This window comes from Sitophilus oryzae, unplaced genomic scaffold, assembly GCF_002938485.1.
Source record: "Sitophilus oryzae breed Bouriz unplaced genomic scaffold, Soryzae_2.0 scaffold_1350_pilon_pilon, whole genome shotgun sequence".
Lineage (NCBI taxonomy): Eukaryota > Metazoa > Arthropoda > Insecta > Coleoptera > Curculionidae > Sitophilus > Sitophilus oryzae.
Window position 1 is genome coordinate 1,014,908 of NW_022146005.1, and position 22,352 is coordinate 1,037,259.

At 31.9% G+C, this 22,352-nt stretch overlaps 1 protein-coding gene across 2 annotated transcripts in view; it reads left to right on the top strand.

The window, feature by feature from the left end:
• Positions 1–22,352, top strand: part of LOC115875156 (chitin synthase chs-2) — a 75,136-nt gene that overhangs the window by 22,676 nt on the left and 30,108 nt on the right. For both annotated transcript variants that reach the window (XM_030890546.1, XM_030890545.1), the window contains exon 2: positions 4,075–4,174. In XM_030890546.1, coding sequence (XP_030746406.1) covers positions 4,077–4,174 — 98 coding nt within the window. In that variant the 5' untranslated portion in view covers positions 4,075–4,076. The remainder of the gene's footprint in view (positions 1–4,074; positions 4,175–22,352) is intronic.

Below are 22,352 nucleotides of genomic sequence, written 5' to 3' on the forward strand. Positions count from 1 at the left end.
AGCTGTAGACTCTGAGTGCGGTTTTTTTGCTAACTCTGGTTTCGGTCCCACCAGAGGCTATTAAAACATCCAATAATTTATTTGCTCTTCTGAATTCGGGTTTGTAATTCTTCTTTGCCCAAAGCCTCGTTGTTGATTGTGGCACCCAGGTATTTAAATTTGTCTACTTGTTGAATCTGGACGTTATCATTAATAAAGACTTCAAAACGAGCGTTGGAATTGACAGCTAAGTTTTCCGTCTTTTTTTGTTGTATTCTTGGTAAAGCCTCTTAGTCATGAACACCAGTTCGTATATGAGTCCTGCGCAATCACGACCTGATCGTCTGCAAAACTCAGGGTAAAGAGAGTATCGTCCTCAATGGGTATTCCCATACCTTGACAACTCCTCTTCCATTCCCTAAGGGCTACTTCGACGTAAGCATTGAAGATCAAAAGTAGCATAATAAGTGTAAGCTGCATCTGTGGTATTAATCGGTTTGGATAGCCTATGTCCTATCTTAACATGCGATTCATTTTCTTTATATAGCCCTTTTATTAAATATCTATTCTATTTTCTATCTATCTACTTCTAAAATCTTCAAGACTTCCCATATCTTGATAAAAATAAAACCGGACCAAGAAGTCTTAATCATGGGAGACCTTAACGCAATTATTTTAGATAATTTAGTAATTATTTTTGAGGAATAGCATTAAAAAGATATACTTTGGATGGTATTTCATCAAAATCCAAGTTTCATCTCAGTCTCTCGTATAGTACTGGAGATAATGTTGCATTGGTTAGGCGCACCTACGAAAAACTGAAGGTATTTTGATGACTCCTTCTGAGCATAACTTCCCAACCCTGAAGACACAATTAACCCTTTATTAACCAAAAATACAATTTACTAACAACTAGAACAATTATCATTTTAATTTAAGTAAGTAGTAAATCTGCCATATAATGGACATATACCAGATGTTTCTCAAAAGTGGCTCACCCCCTATAACTTTTTTATTTTTTCAGATAAAACAACGAGATTCGGTACGTTAGTATATGACATAAATTAGGATTGATTGACGTATTCAATTGTTTTCGGTCACTTCCTGTTTTACCGGATATGACTACAATTTTGGATTTTTAAATGGCACCCTCGGTATTTTGTTACTATATTCGATAGAAAATGACGTTCTGAATAGAATGACATATATGTCAACTTTTGATATTTTCGCATATGGTTTATTTGAAATTATAACATGCGGTTCATAACGACAATTTGACTCGAAATACCAAGTGTGTGGTATCAAATTATTCGTAAAAAAATGCTTTTTCCAAATATGCTAATGAGCCACTCGTTCCATTTAAACAAATTGAGATATGATTAAAAATACGATTTAGGAATCTTTGAACCGACCAGCACAAGACACTAAAAACATTAGACGATCAACACTATTTTTCCAAGGCTCCTTGATTAAAAATTAGTGTTTTTAACACAGTCATGGCACTCTAGATTGAAATTTAAAATGCAATTTGTTTTTCAGCGAATATGTCAAAAGTTGACATATTATATGTCATTCGATTCAGAATGTCATTTTCTATCGAATAAAGTAAAAAAGTACCGAGAGTGCCATTTAAAAATCAAAAGTTGTAGTCATTTCCAGTGAAACAAGAAGTGACCGAAAACAATTATTGAATACGTCAATCAATCCTAATTTATGTCATATTCTAACATACCAAATCTCGTTTTTTTATCTGAAAAAATTAAAAAGTTATACGGGTGAGCCACTTTTGAGCCGCACCCGGTATTAAGGATTTTAAGTTTTAAAGAAAAAAAAATATTTGAATATAAACCCATTTGCCAATTTTCAATAATCAATATAAAACAATTATTATATTCATTATATTTATATCCTCAATATACAACAGTACCTACAGCAACTGTAACTGATCTAAAACCAACACTCAATTAAAAAGAGATAATACTAAAAAATGTTTTTAAAACACAAAACCACAATAATAATTTCGTTCTCCATTTCTTTCAATGAATGACAAGAGTTTAACGCCCTAAAGCACAACCGAACTCGAGTTCACTTAACTTTTCGAAAAAACGAAGCAGATAATTTCGTTTTCAGCGAAGTACTCTTGCTTTCTTTCATCTCGGCACCGGCTAACGGTACCGCAAATCGATTAGAACCGTCTTGAAGATCGCTTCCTTTTTCTTTTATGATTTTGATCGCTTCGATGTTATTTTCAGCACGTCGTGCGTCCTACGAAATTAATTTAAAATTTAAATGCTTGGGTAGTTAATGATGCGCAATATTCAATCTTCTAGCACAAATATTTTGACAATTTTCTCAAAATATTTGTGACCAAGAAAGGTCTTCTAACAGTAATCACCGAATTGTCTTTACAAGAAGAAAAACTTTTTTATTGTTGACATTTTGAGAAAAAAGCATTCTTCATAAAAATTTTTGCTTGTTCTAAAATGGTTAATCCCATTTATACTTTTCCAGTTTCCATACCGTTTTGGAGAAAATTAAAGAAAACTTGAAATTATGGTTGAATGTTTTCCTAAAAATCAAAACGCGTCTAAAAGTCCTAAAAATCAAAACACGAGTTATGTATTTTATTGTAACTAACTTGTTTTTAAAAATTTATTTTCTTCAAGAAAATTACAATTTAATAATTTGACAATATAAAGTAACTGCGTACTGTACGAAAGTTAATCATAAAGTGAATAGGTATATCTAATATTCAATAACATGAAATGTAATGTCAGCAAATTAATTGTTTGCAATATATAATAGTAAAATAATAACTAGGTCGGTTCATGAACTATGATTGGGACGGACTGCGTCACGTATCTCCTCCCTCCTCAAGTTCGGAAAATAAGGGCTGCAATGGCTGGTCGAACAGAGTGTTTTATAAAATATGACCATTGAGTAATCACGATTCTGCTTAAACTGCTTGACGTTTAAAGCTGATTTTTGGCAAACGGATTGACTGTGGGGTGTAGAGGTTCGATAAGATCGGGTTTCTCGAATCTCAAATTCCAAGAGGGTGAAAACGCCCCTCAAATATTACATTATTTGTTATTTAAAAAACGGTTAGTCTTTCGGGAAAACGCTTGGACAAGCATAATTTATTTGTTTTTTTACATATTTTGAAATTTTTTAAAAAATCATACAGGGTGTTCCAAAAAGTTGGGTAATTTCTTAACCACGATTCTGCTTAAACTACTTGACGTAAAAAGCTTATTTTTGGCAAACGGATTTTTCGAAAGTCAAATTCCAACGAGATGAAACTACCCTTTAAATATTACCAAGTTATATAATAATATCGCCATATTGCTTTTTCTCATGCTGACATAAATGTGAGAAAATTTTATCCAGTTTATATGTTAATGGAAATTCTTGCTTTGCTTTATCATCACCATTACAAATGATTAATTCGACGCGAACGAAGTCGCTAGTCCTTTGATATATTTTTATTGACAGAATTTTAATTATAATCATATTCTATTATAATTATTAATCATATTTTTTGCTGTTTTGAAATGTTAAAGAAGCACAAAATTTATTTAGTACAATGCTATGGACAGGGTGATAATAGTTATCGAAAAATTAATCAAAATTGGACACTGATATAAAACAAATAAATCCGTCATTTAGAGCCACCTGGTGATCCGGAAGAAACTATTGGAGAGTTTTGGCATGTCATAATTTTAACGTTCCGTTACTTTTTAACACTGACTAAAACGGTAACGTTATTCAACCGCAAAATTGTTCCTTGTAAAATATAAAATAATAAATATAGACTTTTTTACTACATTTTATGTTTTATTAGAGCATTAGACGTGTAACATAATCAAAACAATTTTTTTTTCAAAAAATTCCTAATTTTCAAAAAAAATGTTCGCAAAAAAACCTTATAGACGTGTTTCTGTGGTCGAAATATACCACCGCTAAAAATATTTACACTTATTTCAGACTCACCCTGTATAATCTTAATATTTTTATCGTATTAATAAGTTGTTTTTATATATGTCTTATTAAATGGATAAATTAGCATTAATTTAGGTTATTTTTTCTTTACAGAAATGACAGCCAATGGTATACGCCATGACAACAGTTACAGCGACGATAATTTTTCCGACGATGAAAGCTCTCCTCTTACAGAAAATTTATATGGAGGAAGGTAAGACATCACTAAAAATTAATCTTTTGTATGAAACACATATATCTGCCATTTTATTTAAAGCTGTTATGTTAAAGTCATGTTAAACTACTGGCTATATACATGCTACTTTCTTTTTCTACAAATTACTTACTTTTAGTGCATTTGCTCATTTATATCAATTAGCCAATACGTCCAAAAAACATAAATCACAAACGCCAAGCCACAAAAATCATTATTTTTGTTACAGTGGATACCCGTGGTGAATGTATTGCATTAATGTATGGGTGTTGAAAACATAAAAAAAAGTGAACTATTTTCTTTCTTGTGTACTTATTACTCTATTTTTTTAAGTTATTTGTATTTAACGTTAATTTTTTTACAAAATTATAAATGGTTATCCAATAATTGTGCAAGGAAAAAAAGTTTTGTCAGTAAATACCACGAAATCTTTTTTAATACATATAATACCATGCGATCGAAAAAGTCTTATTCACGTAAATGACGTCTAGATACTGACCTCGCCAAAATTATCATCGCTGGTTATTCCCCAGCCATCTTTGACGCCGTTTTTTTCGATCATACGGTATTATTTTTGTAAAAACAATTAGATCTTTAATTCTGAAATATGTTACCTTCAAAGTGAAAGTAGTGTTATTTCTTCTAACTTATTTCGGTAAATTTTATTTCTCCAATACAAAGTTGATTACAGAAAAATAGAACAACATATTTAAAATAAGAATCTAAATAATTGTAAATCAGTAAATAGGAACAAAGAATACTGTAAATGCTAAAATGACCTTACATTAATAAAATAAAGAAATGCAGTAAATTCAAAATATATCAATATCCCACTTAAAAAATAGTATACTCTACAGGCCATGACATTCTTTTCTTATGAGTAATGGGATAATCCTATGTCCAAAAAATTCTTAATATCTTGACATTCTTAACAGAAAAAAAATGAATGTTCTATGCACTGAAGGGCATAAATATTATAAACAAATCAGGGTGTTCAGGAAAAAGTATATTTTAATTAAACATAAATAAAAAGTTATTCAAAAACATCAGTATTTATAAAAGAAGTTAAATATAACGTATGATATAAAATAATAAACCACATGTTGAATAACTTAATGGGAGATAACTTGCCGCATTAAGATTGTTTTAAACTTTTCCTAATGTATTTTAAATGCATAATTTGCAACCAGAACCAAGGCTGTCCAGATATTTACATACGATTTAACAAATTTGTGAAAGTGACAATAAAAAAGCAATTAGAAAAAGATTATTCATATGATTAAGTATAAAATTAATAGACAATGGCCTACTGCTCGACAAAACATTATTACTTTTAAAATTTAAATTCTTAGAGTTTTTATATTTTAATTTGAATACTGAATATGGGAATATCCGACAATGATAATGGTAATTATAGTTTTGAATTATTAATAATTTATTTTTATGCTGGAATGGTGAGGTAGTTTAAAATTCCAGAAAAATAAATTTTTGGAAATATTGTCTGGAAACGTTCTATCGTTTTATAATCTTGCTATAATTAGTGTTAATTTTTGACAATTTTTGTGTCAATTTTTAGTAAATGACGTCTAGAGACTGACCTCGCCAAAACACTCATCGATTGTCATTCCCAGCCGTCTCTGACGCCGTTTTTTTTTCGATCATACGGTACTTCTCAACAAAGACAAAACCGAAAGATTTTCATCATCAAGAATGTATAATAGCCACTTGATACTAGACTTAACGACTATTAAACTAACACAAAATTAAAAAATGAAAATTTAAAAATAATGTTTTTATTCAAAACACTGTTCTTAATGCTAGGCAAGCACTGATTTATCAACAATTTGAATTTTTTTTTAAATAAACCACAATTTATTAGTATTTTTTGATAGCAAAGCATAAAAGATCCAAAATTTTAACTCGTACATGACTTAATAATAGATTATTTTCTTTTATCTATGTACATGACAGTGATAGATATGTCTGTCATTATAATACACCCGTAAAATGTGCTTTCTGTCATTTCTGGATCTTTTCCACATCTTCCCTGACTTACAGAGTTTACCCCCATCTTCTCTTATTTAGTGATTGAAGTTCTTGAAGTTTAAACAGTCTATACATATATAAAAAAATAATTATACTTTACTTCATGGTAAACATATCACATGCACTGAAGGAATTAATTTTGGGTCTTACTTTTAAAAACGTTGTGTGTTAACTTTGAGTATGAGCTTTTAATTTAATTTATAATTTCTAAATATAATTAAAACTTTATTTAAACCAAAAATTTCAAACGTCCCAAAAGTAGTTTTTGCGACGTGATTGTCAATATAAAAAAAGCCATTTTAACGCCTAGGTATAGAAGTAAAGCACTTTTACGCCTAAGCATAAAAGTACGAAAATATATTATTAAACTGACATAAAGATTATATTATAAACTGACATTTCAAATTCAAGGAGTGTAACCATAGTTTCTCGATATATAATGAGTACTACTTTTAAATGTTTTTATATTATTTGGAACGTTTGAAATTGTTTAAAAAATTATCTGTGGCGTTTGAAAAAAAAATACTATTAGGCCAGGAAACGAAAACATGAATTTGGAAAACAATAGTGTCAAAGAGATCATTGTTTTAAGTGGTTGGGTTGACCCAGAGAAGTATAACATACCAAAAGTTCCCAGCCATAGACCTTGTGCGTTAGCAAAGGAGGGAGGGGGAAGGGGTAAAAAAGACCAGTTTATAGGTTTTTTGTTATTATCTCGAAAACTAAGCATCCTAGCGAAAAAAAAGTAAATTCAATTGTTTACAAAAAAGGTTCTATTCGTTTTTTCGCTAGGAGCAGTAGTGAAGAGTGTACGATGCTTTTCTTTAAGCCAATCAGGTGAAAGATAAGGAAGTCACGTTGGTATAATATCACCAACCTCCAAAAGCTGCCATATGCGATATACAAAATGAAAGTAAATTTAATTGTTCATAAAAAAGGTCCTATTCATTTTTTCACTGTGAGCAGTAGTTAAGTAATACTGTTAGTAGTTAATACTTTGAAAATATGAATAGGTGGAAAAAAACTGGGTATGCTTGCTTTACGGCACCCGCAACGGCTTCCGCAACCATTCTCGCACCCGCAAAATATATTACTTAGGACAGATTCTGGCGCAACTGGATCCGTGCTTGTGACAGGAATGAGGAAGCCGTCCAACCCATTCAACCATCCCCAAGCAGTTGGCTCCTGCTGCCGATTTCCATGCAGCCATTGCTGAAGCTGCAAATTATAATTAATTCGTTGTTGGTCATTACAGTAATACAAAATAAATGTTAAGGTAAACAAAGCATATATTGACACAAACCTGCAAATAGAGTGTGAGGGAGTGCTGGCGAGCAGCGCCTCTAGTAGGTGGAAGTGCCGCAAAATCAGGCCTTGGCTTTGTTGACGCTTTAACAAAGGCCTGGTATCGTATCCGGCTCAGGTCTGCTCCTTTTGGGGCCTGGTACAATGCCAAAAAAGGCAGCTCTCCTGCGTCAGCTACCATGTCCTGTGTTGCTAAGGGATCAGTGAAGACTTTGACACCTTTCCCCTGCTTGGCTTAATAAAAAGCATCATACACTCTTCACTACTGCTCCTAGCAAAATATGAATAGGACCTTTTGTGTAAACAATTGAATTTACTTTCATTTTGTATAGAACATTTTTTTCGCTAGGATGCTTAGTTTTCGAGATAATAACGAAAACTATATAAACCGGCCCTTTTCACCCCCCCCCCCCCTGCTAACGCACAAGGTCAAGGTATTTTTTTCCGAATTGCGGTATTTTTTGGTGTTCGCTTCCTGGCCTATATGTTCTATTCGGAGTAAAAATGACTTTTTATGTCTCGCCTGTAATGTCAAACGTACAGCCTCGCCACAAAAAGTATTATTTTTACTCCTAATAAAACAATATACTATTAGTGAAAAAATAAGGTAGTGCCATGGTTCTGTGACACAAACTGTAGTACAAAGAGTACGTTGTGTAACGAAGAGTACGTAGTTGTATAAATTATAAAATAAAGACATTGGAAGTCCGATAAAACAGTTATATTTGTGTTTTATCTTATTAACAGCTAAAAAATTGAATAAAAAATGTGTCATATTACCCCACCTCCCAACTGACATTCTAAACATAGTATGACTTCGCCAGTTACTAAAACAAGAACAATTACTCACAAGAATCTCTTCAGCTTAATGTGCACGTTAAAACAAGATCAATTTTATTAAGCGTATATTTATGTAAAACTATCAAACTATTTGCATATTAGATTAGCCTCTAGTAAAACAATTACGTAGGAAGCCGAAAAAAAGCTAGCAATGACGACCAAGCCCAAACCAAAAAAAAACGAGATATATGTAAGTCTGTCTACGTTTTCTGCTTTTGCTGCTGCCAGAGCCCAGCCAGGCCGGGCCCATTTTCTTTATTTTGCCATTCAAGGACTCCGGCAAAGCTGAAATATTCGAATTTATTGTCGGTACGACCACCGAGCTTGATACTGCAGTAAGTAGTTGGTCATGTAACTATCCCTCGCCACGGAAAATCATACAGGGTGATAGAGGCTCTGGTAATTGCCTTTCTATGTATAAAATTGTGTGTTTGCTGTTAACACAAAGATTTTGAAATTCATTATAAACAGAGTATAACGTTTTTAGCAATATTAAAGGTTAATACAAGGATTAATATTTTAATTGCTATCCAGTTATCTAGAAATAGGAGGCAATAGGAGTCAAGAAAACTTCTTGGCTCCTATTGGCTTCCTTTCGTTGCTTTTTTATGATAAATCCAAAAGTTCTAAAAAAATGTCTAAGCATCAATTCCACACATATATAACTTTAAATAAAACACAAATTACCAACTTTAGTTACACAAAACAACAAAAAGTCAGCCGCTGGTAGTCCAATTTATCGTTTTCTAACATCTGTACTCAACTAAAGTTGGTAGAAGTATGTTTTATTGCAAAAACTTGAAGCAGCATCAATAAAATTCAAATACATATATAACGATAAATAAAACACAAATTACCAACTCTAGTTACACAAAACAACAAAAAGTCAGCTGCTTGTCGTACGATCTATCATTTTTCAACAAATTTATTTTACTAAAGGTGGTAGAAAAAAGTACTAATATACAGGTATGTCGTAAAACACATCTAATAATAAACTTCCCAAATATTTGAAAACAGAATAGTTCGAGATGACTGCGACTCTCGATGCATAGCAACTGATGATATTTACATTTTTATTATCTTTTAGTTAATTTTGACGTTTGAAATTGCCAAATTTTAAGTAGGTATTGACATTTTCCCCTAAAATATGAATACAAATTAATAGTAACATTTACATTAAAAATACAAATTCAAACACTCCTCATAATTATTATAATGGCCGTGGACAAATATAGTATTCAACTCGCAATTTATAACCATTATTCACTCGGGTGATTTGCGCCCCTCGCCTACGGCTCGTGACGCAAACGTCACCCTGTGTGAATAATGGCTAGCATAAATTGCTCGTTCAATAATATACTATTTTTTAGTGCGAAGTGTACGAGATTATATATAGCTTAATAGCCGTAAAAAAAGCGGTAGTAATGGCCCTTTATGTCGCTTAAGTGTTGTTAAGAAGGTGAGTTTTATTGATGTAAATAATACCTGTTTATATATTTATAATTAATCAATTTTTGTCTCCTAAAATATTTTGAATAAAAGAAAACATGTAAAAGTGGGCAACGCTGTGCCGGTCAAGCTTAACCACGTGACTACAAGTTTATTTGATATGAACTATACATGTTTATAAGTCAGTAGTTTTAAAACATCTTTTTCTTAATATTTAATTAATTATTAAAATAAAAAAATAAATATAATAATAAATTATATAAAATAAATAATAAATTATATTAATTAAAAAATATATTTTTCTTATTGGATTATATCGCTTACGGAAAATTCTAACTAAAATTAAGTCTCACGTTTGAGGTTATATTCCAGATAGCATCTTAATTTACAGTAGCAGTTTCCTTGAGAGAAAGTATTCTCACATTTGTTAAAAACAAAACAAGGTTATTAGTATCCGTTATTTATACACTTTTGTCAAAAAGATCTACACTGACACACATTTGAATAACCTAAATTAAAAAATCAAAAATTATATCAGTCAGGATACTAAAGAATATGAAAAAGTAGGTATTTTCATATAGAGTATTATCACATCACTATATAAATATCAACTTTGAAATAACTATTAACATATGAATCTTCTTCAGACTTTCTCTAAAATATTAAATAATGACCATACGATCGAAAAAAAACGGCGTCAAAGGCGGCTGGGGAATGACAATCGATGATAATTTTGGCGAGGTCAAGCTTTAGACGTCACTTACTTGACCCGTACTTTTCTTTATTTTTTAATGCCGCTTATTGCCAGTTGGCTTTAAGAAAGTAGTAATTTATTTTTATATTGAATAAAAATAAGTTTTAAATGGTGTAGTTTAAAATTAGAAAAATTTATTTTTAAATCTTTCTATAATTAGTGTTAATTTCTAAAAAGTTTTATGTTAATTTTTAGTAAATGACGGTATGTCATACGGTATTTAATAGAAAGAATACTAGGATCTATTATTTTAAATGAACATTGCTAAATTAAAATACACTATTAAAGAAAATAACAAACTCGATATAAACAAGGTGTGGTCGCCCTGTAAGGCAAGAATGATACAAAAAAAAATACAAGTAATGGCGTTTGCATTGTATAAAATGTTGTTTAGCTGGTATCACACACATACACATTGCAAACGTGGGTGTGCGTATTCTGTTGCTTTTTCAAGAAAAAATAACAGGACAAGATACGGATAACGGCTGTGTGGATACTTGGAGGCTTTATCAGAAGAACAATAAAGCTGTCGGTTTTAAGAATTGCCAGCATTTTTCTCTTCAAGTTGGTATTTTGTTAAATAAAATATATAGAGAGCTCAAGAATTGAGTTAAAATTAAAACATAATAACAAAAAGATGTAACTTTCTAACAAAATATTAATCATACCAGTAATTTCTACGGGTGCTTCAAAAGCATTCACGAAAATATCCACAAAACAATGGGACCTCTAAATCTCTAAAATGGTAGAATCGGTGGAATCAATTTACCAGGAAAGAAGCAGACGAAAAAGTTTATAGAATACTCAGTAAAATTTGCGGCAGACCTAATCAGCAAGGGTAGGAAAACTGTCAAAATCGCAGTAGATCTACTAACAAGGCATTGCAGGCTCAATGGACCTTTAAAGCTGTTGGAATTTAGAGACGAAGCCATGTGTGGATTATGTCAATCAAAAGAACAAACAACATGACATAGTTTGTCAGTGGAATAGCCTGGCAAATGTGTGGTTCTTTGTACTAGACAATGAGAAGCCATTGGCAAAGGGGGTGGTGTGTATTCTGGAAACTTCGGCAGAATATTCTGCAGATAAAAATAAGTAAAAAAGTTCGTATAAATGTATACCCTAAAATGCTTAGTTTCGGAGATACAGGGTGTAGAAGTTTCATTTTTATTTCGAGATTTTTTCCGAATAATTTCTGAAGTAACGTCAATATTTGGATGAAAATTGGTTTGTGAGAGGTTTTTTGAGAAGTGAAATTTCCCTGGAAATTTCATTTTGATGTCAATATGACTCCTACTTGTAGAGGGCGCCACCTACATATTTTTTTAACTAGTTTGAAGAGTAATAACTTTTCTTCAGTGCCTGTATAAAACTACTGAGTAAAAAATATACATTTACAACGTTTTTTACGTAAAAAAACGGTTCTTGATAAAAATCGCTAAAAGCAATGGTTCTCGAGATATTTGATATCAAAATTATCAATACCTGTCATCATTGACATAAATTAAACATTGTGGACTAAATAGTTATTAGACTGAAATTATAATATGAAATATTTTTGTGCCAAAAATTCAACAGAAACTGTTTTATCATCATTTTTTTTGAAGAAAATTTATGATTAAAGAAAATTTCCCAAATTTATAATTTCAGTCAAATATCTATCCACTCAACATGTTCACTTTTTGTCAATAATGACATGTATTGACTATTTCCATTCTAAATATCTTGAGAACGGTTGCTCTGAGCGGTTTTTACCAAGAGACATATTTTACGTAAAAAAGCACGAAAATATATATTTTTTCACTCAGTAGTTTTATACAAGTACGAACGAAAAGCTATGACTCTTCAAAACAGTTAAAACACATGTAGGTGGCACCCCCGAGAAATAGGAGTCATATTGATATAAAAATCAAGTTTCTCATACCAAAAAACTCCCAGACACCAATTTTCATCCAATTATTGACGTAACTTCATAAATTATTTGGAAAAAATCGAAATAAAAATGAAATCTCATGTATCTCCCAAACTAAGCATTTTAGAACATTTATACAACCTTTTTTACTTATTTTTATCTGCAGAATATGCTGCCGAAGTTTCCGGAATACAGTTCGGACCACCCTGTATAAAGTCTGTCCAATGAGGGAAAATTTTGAAGAAGACATCCAAAAAATAGGCAGAAAACTCAATTTTTCCCTGTACATACAAAAGGCAGATATAACAGTCACTGTCAGGGATCCTATCATTCAACAAACTATAGATGGTTCAGTTTCCAAGTTTTCAGAAAAATATACAACTAAAATATGAAACCTAGAGAACAGAAAAGATCTAAAAAAAATAGTAAAATTCGGTTTGGTTTGGTCAATAGCTTCCCAAGTAGCATTTTCACGACTTGCGACCACATGTTTACTAAACACAACGTTGGATTAGTTACAAAAAATAGTTAGCTCCCTACCTTAGGTATTAAAAAAAATTTAAACGTTTTTATAACGTTGTGCCGACGTTGGACTAGTACTACAGCAAAGTAGAAGCTTCTGCGACGTCGAATAAACGTTGTCTTGTAACCATTTTTGCGTAAGTGATCTTTAGGTGATTCGGACAACGTAGTTACAACGTTGGACAATATAGAGTTTTCCGACGTCAGTCTCAGGACCTATTCCAACGTTATGCAAACGTCGTCTGTTTTACTAATTCCAACGTTGTTTAGATTTCCTTACTCTTACGTTGGTAGGACGTCGAGTCACTACCTTTTTGCAACTGTTTTTGTTTTTATAAAAAAAACTTAATTAAAATGGGACATAAGAAAGGTACATATAAAACTAAATTTAAATATACATCGACATATATTACCGATAGTTTATCCACTCCCTCGTTTATTTAGATTATAGAGGGCGGCACAAGCTAGACTCTAGGATGACTAAATTAGGCAATCTTGCGACTAGTATACTACCTGTTAAGGCCGAACTGCGACTTTATTAGTCCAGTATGCGACTACTCGAACTACTCCATCTCAATCTCCAAAACAACAAAGTGAAAGCCGCCATGTTGTTAAATAAGAAAATGTTTCGTTCCTAAAATATCAATTCCTGCTTTTTGAATACTTTAACTTGAAATATTTGACCCTAAAAAACACGCGGAAACAATTTTTTCGACTGCGAATAAATTATTCTCATTTTACTAAAAAAAAATTCAAGAAAATTTTTAAAACTTCTTTAATTTTAAGGCCCATTAGTATTTTTCAAAGTAGGAACAATACATTTATCAATAAAGTTGTTTGCGTTTAACTTTTTTGCCTTGGGTAACGAGTTACAGAGTCGGTTAAAGTGTTTCAATAATTATGATCTTCAAACATCCTCCACACTTAAATACTTTTGTTTTGTTTTCCTTCACTGCCATCTGACATATGTCTCTCACTAAATCATAAAAATAATATTTTTACTATAATTATTCCAATTTAGGATAAAACGCGACTTAGACGCCATATTAGTTTTGTATTTTTGTGAATTAGGATTTTAAACAACGTTGCAGTTTGTACTAAATTAGGCTTCTAGCCAACGTCGGTATCCAACGTCGTTTCGACCCAAAAATTATTCTCCAAACTAGTGCAGACTAGGGTTGGCACGAGGTTGTACCGACGTCGCGTCCCGACGTTTGGTCGCGTGACACAACGTTGTCCCGACGTCCAAATGCTGCTTGGGTTAGCCACTCCAAAAAAATCTAACCAAATCTACTGTAACTTATTTAAAGCATTCATTAACCAAGTGATCGAATTATTAATATTTAAGTGATAAAAACTCTGATGACGCACTTCTCTTCAGGTATAAAGAAAAAATTCAAGAATGTTCAATCCTGACCAATAAAATACCAATTTATCTTTGCAGGATGCTTTATTTCAGTAGAGATCGAAAAAAGGAATAAAAGGCATGCTACAATTTATACGAGTCCTAAAAATAGCCGAGAGACCGGTCTCGCGAAAGGCCAGCAAACGTCCTTCGAAACGGGGCGGGGGAAGGTTAAAGATCCCTTTATACAAGGTTTATCAAAAATATATATTAATCATACTTGACATTACATGAATACTAATTAATCATATCTAAAAAATGGACATCAGCTAAGGAACTAAAGGAGAGAGTAACTAAGGCGTTGTTAGGTGCAATAACATTCAATAACTCCCCTGTAAATTAGAAAATCATTTATTGATATTTAAAAATATCGAAAAAAAAATTTAAAAAAAACAGCGTCACGGTGGCCTTTGAAATGATATTCGATAGTAATTTGACATAAAAACTTGTCAAAGTTATTAATTTTTTAAGTAAATTCTAACTTGAAACTTTTTTATTTTTTCTGTATTAAACGGACCGAATTTATTATTGAATGTTATTTTAGGGGCTCATATGACGCCAAATTTTTTTCCAATATAAAATTATTATATTTAATAAGTTCTTTTTTCTTTTAATGCAATGTATTTTGTTATACAGGGTGGTCCGAATTGTAAGCGGGAAACTTCGACAACATATTCTGAACAGAAGTTTATGTTCGGACCATCCTGTATAACTTTAATTTTTGTAAGTGTAGGTGAAAAATTATTTTACATATCAAACAGACGAATTTTTCAACAAAAAAAAAGAATCTACATATATTTTCTTATTTTTTTTTGAAATGTGTTTTGAAAAAAAAAGAAAACGGTTTTTCATCATAAGAAAGAAATATTTCTTACTTATTTGATTGAATATGTTTATGTACAGGGTGTTGTGCAATTTTGTTTACATTACACAAATAAAAAAAGATCAGAGAATATAATTTTTGATACATGTATTTCTTTTGATAAATAACTATAACTAACAATAATCTCGTACAATCAATAAATGTATAAATAAATGATTTTAGGCCTAAAGGAATTTGTGAATATTAAAAATAAAGGTAAGTATGGGGAAAATCACAATCAAATGATGTCATTTTTCTGTTTTTTTTTGTTTTTACTAGAGATGGAAAGATATAGAAGAGTGGATAGTTTTTTTCAGTAATTTTATTCTAAACCAAGCTATACAAAGACTTGAGTTTTCATACGATTATTAAAAATACCGTATGATTGAAAAAAAACGCTCGGGGAATGGCAATCGATGATAATTTTGGCCAGATCAGTTTTTAACGTCGTTTTTTTTTCGATCATACGGTATATATCTGTGCCTTCCGAATTTTACAATTGGTTTTGATTTCCTATATATTCTCTGATATACAGAGGGCATTGAAAGTACATTTTCTCCTTTTCATTCCATCATACAATTTTAAATATTTTTAAATATTTTTTTTTTATTAATATAGCTTAAATATATTCAGCAGGGTATATTTTACATTGTGCGGTTTTACTTGACCAGCCTATATAAAACAATTTGTATCTTTTTTTCTTCACATTCCCGGATATTCAACTCTCCCGAAACAACATTTTATAACTTCATAGTTTCTCATACCGATTTGTTCAAGCAGTTCGACGAAACATGTGAATAAATAAGATAGAATAGATATATATTATAAGAGAATAAAATATAATTTGCAATATTAATGGTATACTTTTTTTAATCAACTAGTGGATAAATGTTTTATGAACATCTTCTAAAATTATAATTATGTACCTTTAAAAAAATCGTTATAGCCAAAATAGCCCCAATTATGACCCCAGTAGCAAAACCGGTGATTAAAACTATGCTCGCTACCGTAGTTGAACTCATATAAAAAGTTTTTTTAGTTTAAGTTAGACGACCTTCTGAAGATATCAAAATATTTACTTTTTTATTTTTATTTTTAGAATTTTCACAAATTATGCTTCCTAACACTTTTAGAATAATTATATAATAATTTTTTCGTATACTCGCTCTTTAAACCCGTGTATTTGTGTATGCTAGTTGTTTACGATATTCTCCGATGGTGGCAGCACCGGCGGGGAATGCAGCAAGTCTATAAAAAATTATTTTTTTTTTCTGAAAACCATTCAAACAAAATTCTTTCGAGTCATTATTGATCTCCAAGACTTCCTCTGACTCCAGAGAAGCACTCTCATCTGCAAAAACCAGAAAAACTATTTTTAAAAACCGCAACAGAATGCTCGCGATGCGGTAGATATAAATCGAATCTCAAACAATGGCCGCCGCAATGTGACTCAACAGAAAACGATCAAATCGCGAGTGACTGACCTTTTGAGTTCCACCTCGATCGACAGCGACCTTCGTGCAGATTCGTACAAAGCCCCAAAAACGTAAAAATCCGAATGATACCGTCACTTTTTGCCTTTTTTTTCACTTGGTACTTACGTCATCCACTCCACTCACTCCCTGAATTTTCTTATCGTGTTTATTCTTATTTATGCAAGTCGAGGCTTCAGGAAAAGGAATTCTGATTAAATTTAACGTATTGGCTTTCTGGCTGGTTCGTTGTTCCCTCGAGATTTTTTCGGATTTCGGTTGTTAAAGAGTCAGTAAACCCAAGCAGAAATTCGAATTCTGCGATGGTTTGGTCGTAAACATGATATAAATGCAGCAGAGAAAATATATCGTCGATTGTGAAGAATGCATTCGAAATAAAGAATGGTATGCAAAAGTGTAAACAAGAAAGAAATTGGTAAAACTCTGAGCCCTAAATTTTCAGAATTAGCATTACTTCGTTTTTATTTATATCATCATCATCATCATCATTATCAGCTTATTCAACCATTTCCAATTATGGTGTAGCCTCCCTCACATTTATTTAGATACTACAAGTTATCCCTACTAATTTGCTAATATCATGGTCCCATCTCATGTTTGGCCTTCCTCTAGATTCCTCAATTCCTCAATTCCTCGTGGGTACCATGCTGTAATTTTTGTGGTCCATCTGTTGTCCGTCCTTCTTGCCAGGTGTCCTGCCTATTGCCACTTGATGGATTTCATTATGTAGATAACATCCAGGGCCGTCCTGAGGGGTGGAGCAGAGGAGCAGTTGCTCCAGGCGGCCAAATTTGAGGGTGGCCGTTTCTGTACAATTAAACTGAATTCGGTACATTTTGACCAAATTCGGTACGTCGGCGTCGTCGTCAGTACTACATCTTGGAAAAATGGTCATTTTCGCTACGAAATTTCCAACAGTATAAATGCAACTAGTAAACTGCTTCAGAATGAGAAACTCGACATTGGGTCCACTAAAGCTCAAAAAGCTATCGACGACTATTTTGTCAAAATAAGGACCGACGACCATTTTAGAGAGATATTAGTGGATGCTGCAAAGCTGGCAGAAGAGCTGGAAATTGAAGCAGTTTTTACTAATGACATTAGAGCTCGTCCCAGAAAAAAAAACTAGACAGTTTTTGTATGAATCAGTGGATGAGCCAATTTTAGATCCACAGGAAAAGTTTAAAATCGAATTTTTCTTTGTTGTCCTGGATACAATCCATGAGGCGCTCCAGGAAAGGTTTGACCTGTTAAAAGCTCACTGGGGCTATTTTTCGTTTTTATACGACTTCACAGTTCTCAGGAATATCAACCGAAAGGAAATAACAAAGCATTGTATGGTTCTTCATCTCTATTTAACGGACGGAGATAAAACATGATATTAATAGCCTAGAACTTCGGGACGAGATTTTAGCTTTAATTGCTCTAAACCACCAGATAATGCCGAAAACTTCAGTTGTCCAAAACAAACACTAAAATATTTAAAAATTCACGATCTGATTGGAAACTTTCCAAATATTTACATCTCCATAAGAATCTCATTAACACTGCCGGTTTCAGTGGCAACCGGAGAGAGAAGTTTTTCTAAACTCAAAATAATTGAGAACTGCCTGAGATCAGGTGTGACACAAGAACGATTAACACACTAAACATCGAACAGTCTAAACATCGACGATTTTATTTCAGAGTTTGCCGAAAAAAAAACAGGGAAAAAGTTTTAGTTAGGTACCATGTGACGCTCCTTTTAAATACAAAATTTAAATGCTAATTCTGAAAATCTTGCCATATTTATTTCCTTTCTTTTCGGAAAGCTTTTGATAATATTTCTTACCATCTATGGCACAACTTTCATATTTTTTTTTCACACCTGATTCTTCGGATCAAACTTCGCACTAATAAAAAAACGATTGTCTTTAGGGGGACGCATTTTTCGGGATTGCTCCAGGCGGCCAACAGTCTAAGGACGGCCCTGATAACATCTATTACCTGGGTCTTTTGTCGTGTGCACTCCAGGTTTCTCGTGCATAGGTCATGAATAGTAGTACACATTTTTGATTTAGTTCTTAATGCATGAAGGGTATTATTTGGATGATAAAGCCCGGAGAGCAGAAGGAAAATAGAGAACGCGTTGATTCTAGGAGCTGCCCAGTGAGCATTTTATTCCTTTAAAGAAAATGTGTTCTAGGTGACGTCATTGTTACCTTACCAGGCTCTTCTTTTGACTGATGAAAATGAATAAAAAGCAGATACGTAACTGTTCCCTAAATGTAAAAAAAACTTATGTTGCTTTAACCCAAAGAATAATTTCACATAATTTTTAATGCGTATAGTAATTTGTACTTTGTGATGTTAAGATATTGTCAGGCATTTGTTTGCCGGAACCTTTTGAAGGAGCACATTATAAATCATAAAGTTTTTTAATATTAATCACAATGTTCATGGGATTTTATCCTTATTTACGTATTTGTCATCGTAACGTGAAAAATAAAAATATCAAAGAAGACAGGACATTTAAATTCAACTAAATGAGGTGTTGTTTATTTTAGACATATAGCGGGTGTGTCTCAAAAGTGGCTCACCCCTATAACTTTATTATTTTTTCAGATAAAAATCGAGATTTGGTATGTTAGTATATGACATAAATTAGAATTGATTGACGTATTCAATTGTTTTAGAATACTTCCTGTTTCACCGGAAATGACTACAACTTTTGATTTTTAAAGGGCACACTCAGTATTTTGTTACTTTATTCGATAGAAAATGACACTCTGAATAGAGTGACATACTATATGTCAACTTGTGATATTTTTGAATATGGTTTATAAAATTGTAATATGCGATTCATAACGACAACTTGACTCGAAATACCAAGCGTGTTTATTCCAAATTATATTCGTACAAAAATGCGCTTTTTTCAAATATGCTAATGAGCCACCCTCGTTCCATTTGAAAAAATTGAGATATAATTAAAAATACGATTTGAGCATCTTTTAACTGGCCAGGACAAGACACTAAAAACATTAGACGATCAAATCTATTTTTCCAAAACTCCTTGATTGTGAAATTAAAAATTAGTGTTTTTAACACAGCCATGGATGGCACTCTAGATTGAAATTTAAAATACAATTTTGTTTTAAGCAAAAATGTCAAAAGTTGACATACAATATGTCTTTTCAGAATGTCATTTTCTATCGAATAAAGTAAAAAAATTCCGAGGATGTCATTTAAAAATCAAAAGTTTTAATCATTTCCGGTGGAACAGGAACTGACCGAAAACAATTGAATACGTCAATCAATCCTAATTTATGTCATATACTAACATACCAAATCTCGTTTTATTAACTGAAAAAATGAAAAAGTTATAAGGGTGCGCCACTTTTGAGACGCATCCAGTATATGCTAAAATTGATTCTTCTGATCTTGACCAGTGATCCATTCATTTATAAATGTTTTGATCTTTTGAGAGTTCTTTCAACTCATCAAAAAACCTTAAATTTACCATTTCGACAAAAATCTTCTCGTGGAATTAGCTTAAAAAGGATCTATAAATATATTTTACAACAGAAAATTAATTTAAAAATAAAATTGCAATATCTATTATAATCTATGTAGAGAAGAACAGGGCCTTAAAACCACCTCACTGTATCTTTTATAACTCTGTAGGTATCATACCATTCAATGGGTCTACGAGTATTCAATTGACTGTTAAGTTTATGATTTGCCTCAAGACTTATGCTATAAATCACTGAAATGGAAACAAAATAAAACTTCGGCTCAAAGTTACTTTATTGGCAGGCAGTTTGTCAGCAACTCTGATTGGTCATAATTCTTTTGGAATGACCATTTGCATACATACCAGAGAATTTAAATTAATATTAACAAGTTTAAAAATAGTTCCATTTTTTTTTCAATGCTTATAATGTTTCACAATAAATGCATCCTAGCTGTCTTAACAGCAGTCGTATTAGCAACTGTTAAAATTGCCTTATATCTATCAAAAATAGTAGATCAAATAGTACTTTAACAGCAAGGGTAAATTAAATGATACTTTAACAGCGAGGATAGGTTAAAAACTTTATTTCTTCTCGGACATTTTTGAAAATTTTTGCATTCCTTTTCATAAGTTATTCGGGATTTAAATAGAAGTAGTTTGGATATGGCGTTTGTCGCCTCAGCCTGAATATCTGTTAGTAATTTACTTATTTCGTTTTGAGCCATTTCTGGCTCCAATTCAATCAGCAATCGACATGGAAGAGACTTAAAATATATTGACTCAAAACTGACAACTTTAAGAGACAGCTTTATTTATTTGTCAAATTACATAGAAACCAACGCCAACCCAGCACAATATTTTTTCTACTCGTAATAAATTCCTTGAAATAATAATTTCTGAATATTTTTTAAAACGTACCTCGCTATGGAAAAAAATATTGTTTTATACAAGACGATAAAATTGCATTTTCGTCTCCCGAAATTAATTAATCTTTTCGGTCAACGATAAAATGCCATTTTATCGTCTAAAAAATAACTATTGAACCTTTTTTGACCATGGACAAAGTATTTTACTTGTTATGTGGGTGTAATAAATAGAATTGTTGAGACATGAAACAAGGAAAGTACATATTTTTAAGCGACCACAATTTGGCAGTACTTATCTAAATATCAGACGAAATGCCAAGGAGAGCAAGGTTTCTTGGTGAAGTAGCTGTAGGCGACTTGAGCTAAAAAATCCGTACAATAAACGTAATAGGTACAAATTCGAATATGAATGTCGAGAATTGAGATTTAAATTGAGAACATAATAATTAGTAATAGAGAGAGCCAATAAAAAAAACTTTGTAAAGGCATTCATTATTATGTTGTCAAGAAACACTACAATGATGTTTTAACTTTATTTTATTAGTTTTATTTCTTCTTTAGTGTTTCTGTAAATTAGATTATTGTAGTAGGCCACTGCCTGAGAATAATATAACGAAAGAGACTATTACGAAAATTAGTTACCTAACCATACCAAACCACTTTAACAGGTTTTACCCCATAATTCAAATTAATTGGACATTACTAAAACTTTGTCAGAAACCATGTTAGCATCATCAGCAGATGATTAAAACATTTTTATTTACGTTTAGGTGATGCTAATATGGTTAGCGAAACGCGCTTCTAGTGCAAAAGTAAAGTGTTTTGGTGTATTGTGGCGAATTATTTTTTTATTACTTCACAAAAAATCGAATCTACAACAGCTCAAAAAATTAAAAAAGGAGGACGCAGAATGGGGTTAAAAATGAACATGACAAAAACAGAACATCTAAAAATGGCAGAGGATGGACAAGTAGACTGGAACTAGGAGCAGACATAGAACACAACAAGGGCAGAAATGTATCTGAAAAGACTCAGATTTTGCCGGTCTAAATTCAGTACTTTGGTCGAATAAAATAAAATTAAAAACAAAAATGACAATCTGCAAATCGATAGCAGAGCATATTTTATCGTATGGGTCAGAATGCTGATGGCAATTGAAAAAAAAGCAGAAAATAATTTGTTGAGAAGAGCGTGTAAGATATCAATAACAGAACATATTCGAAATGAAGAT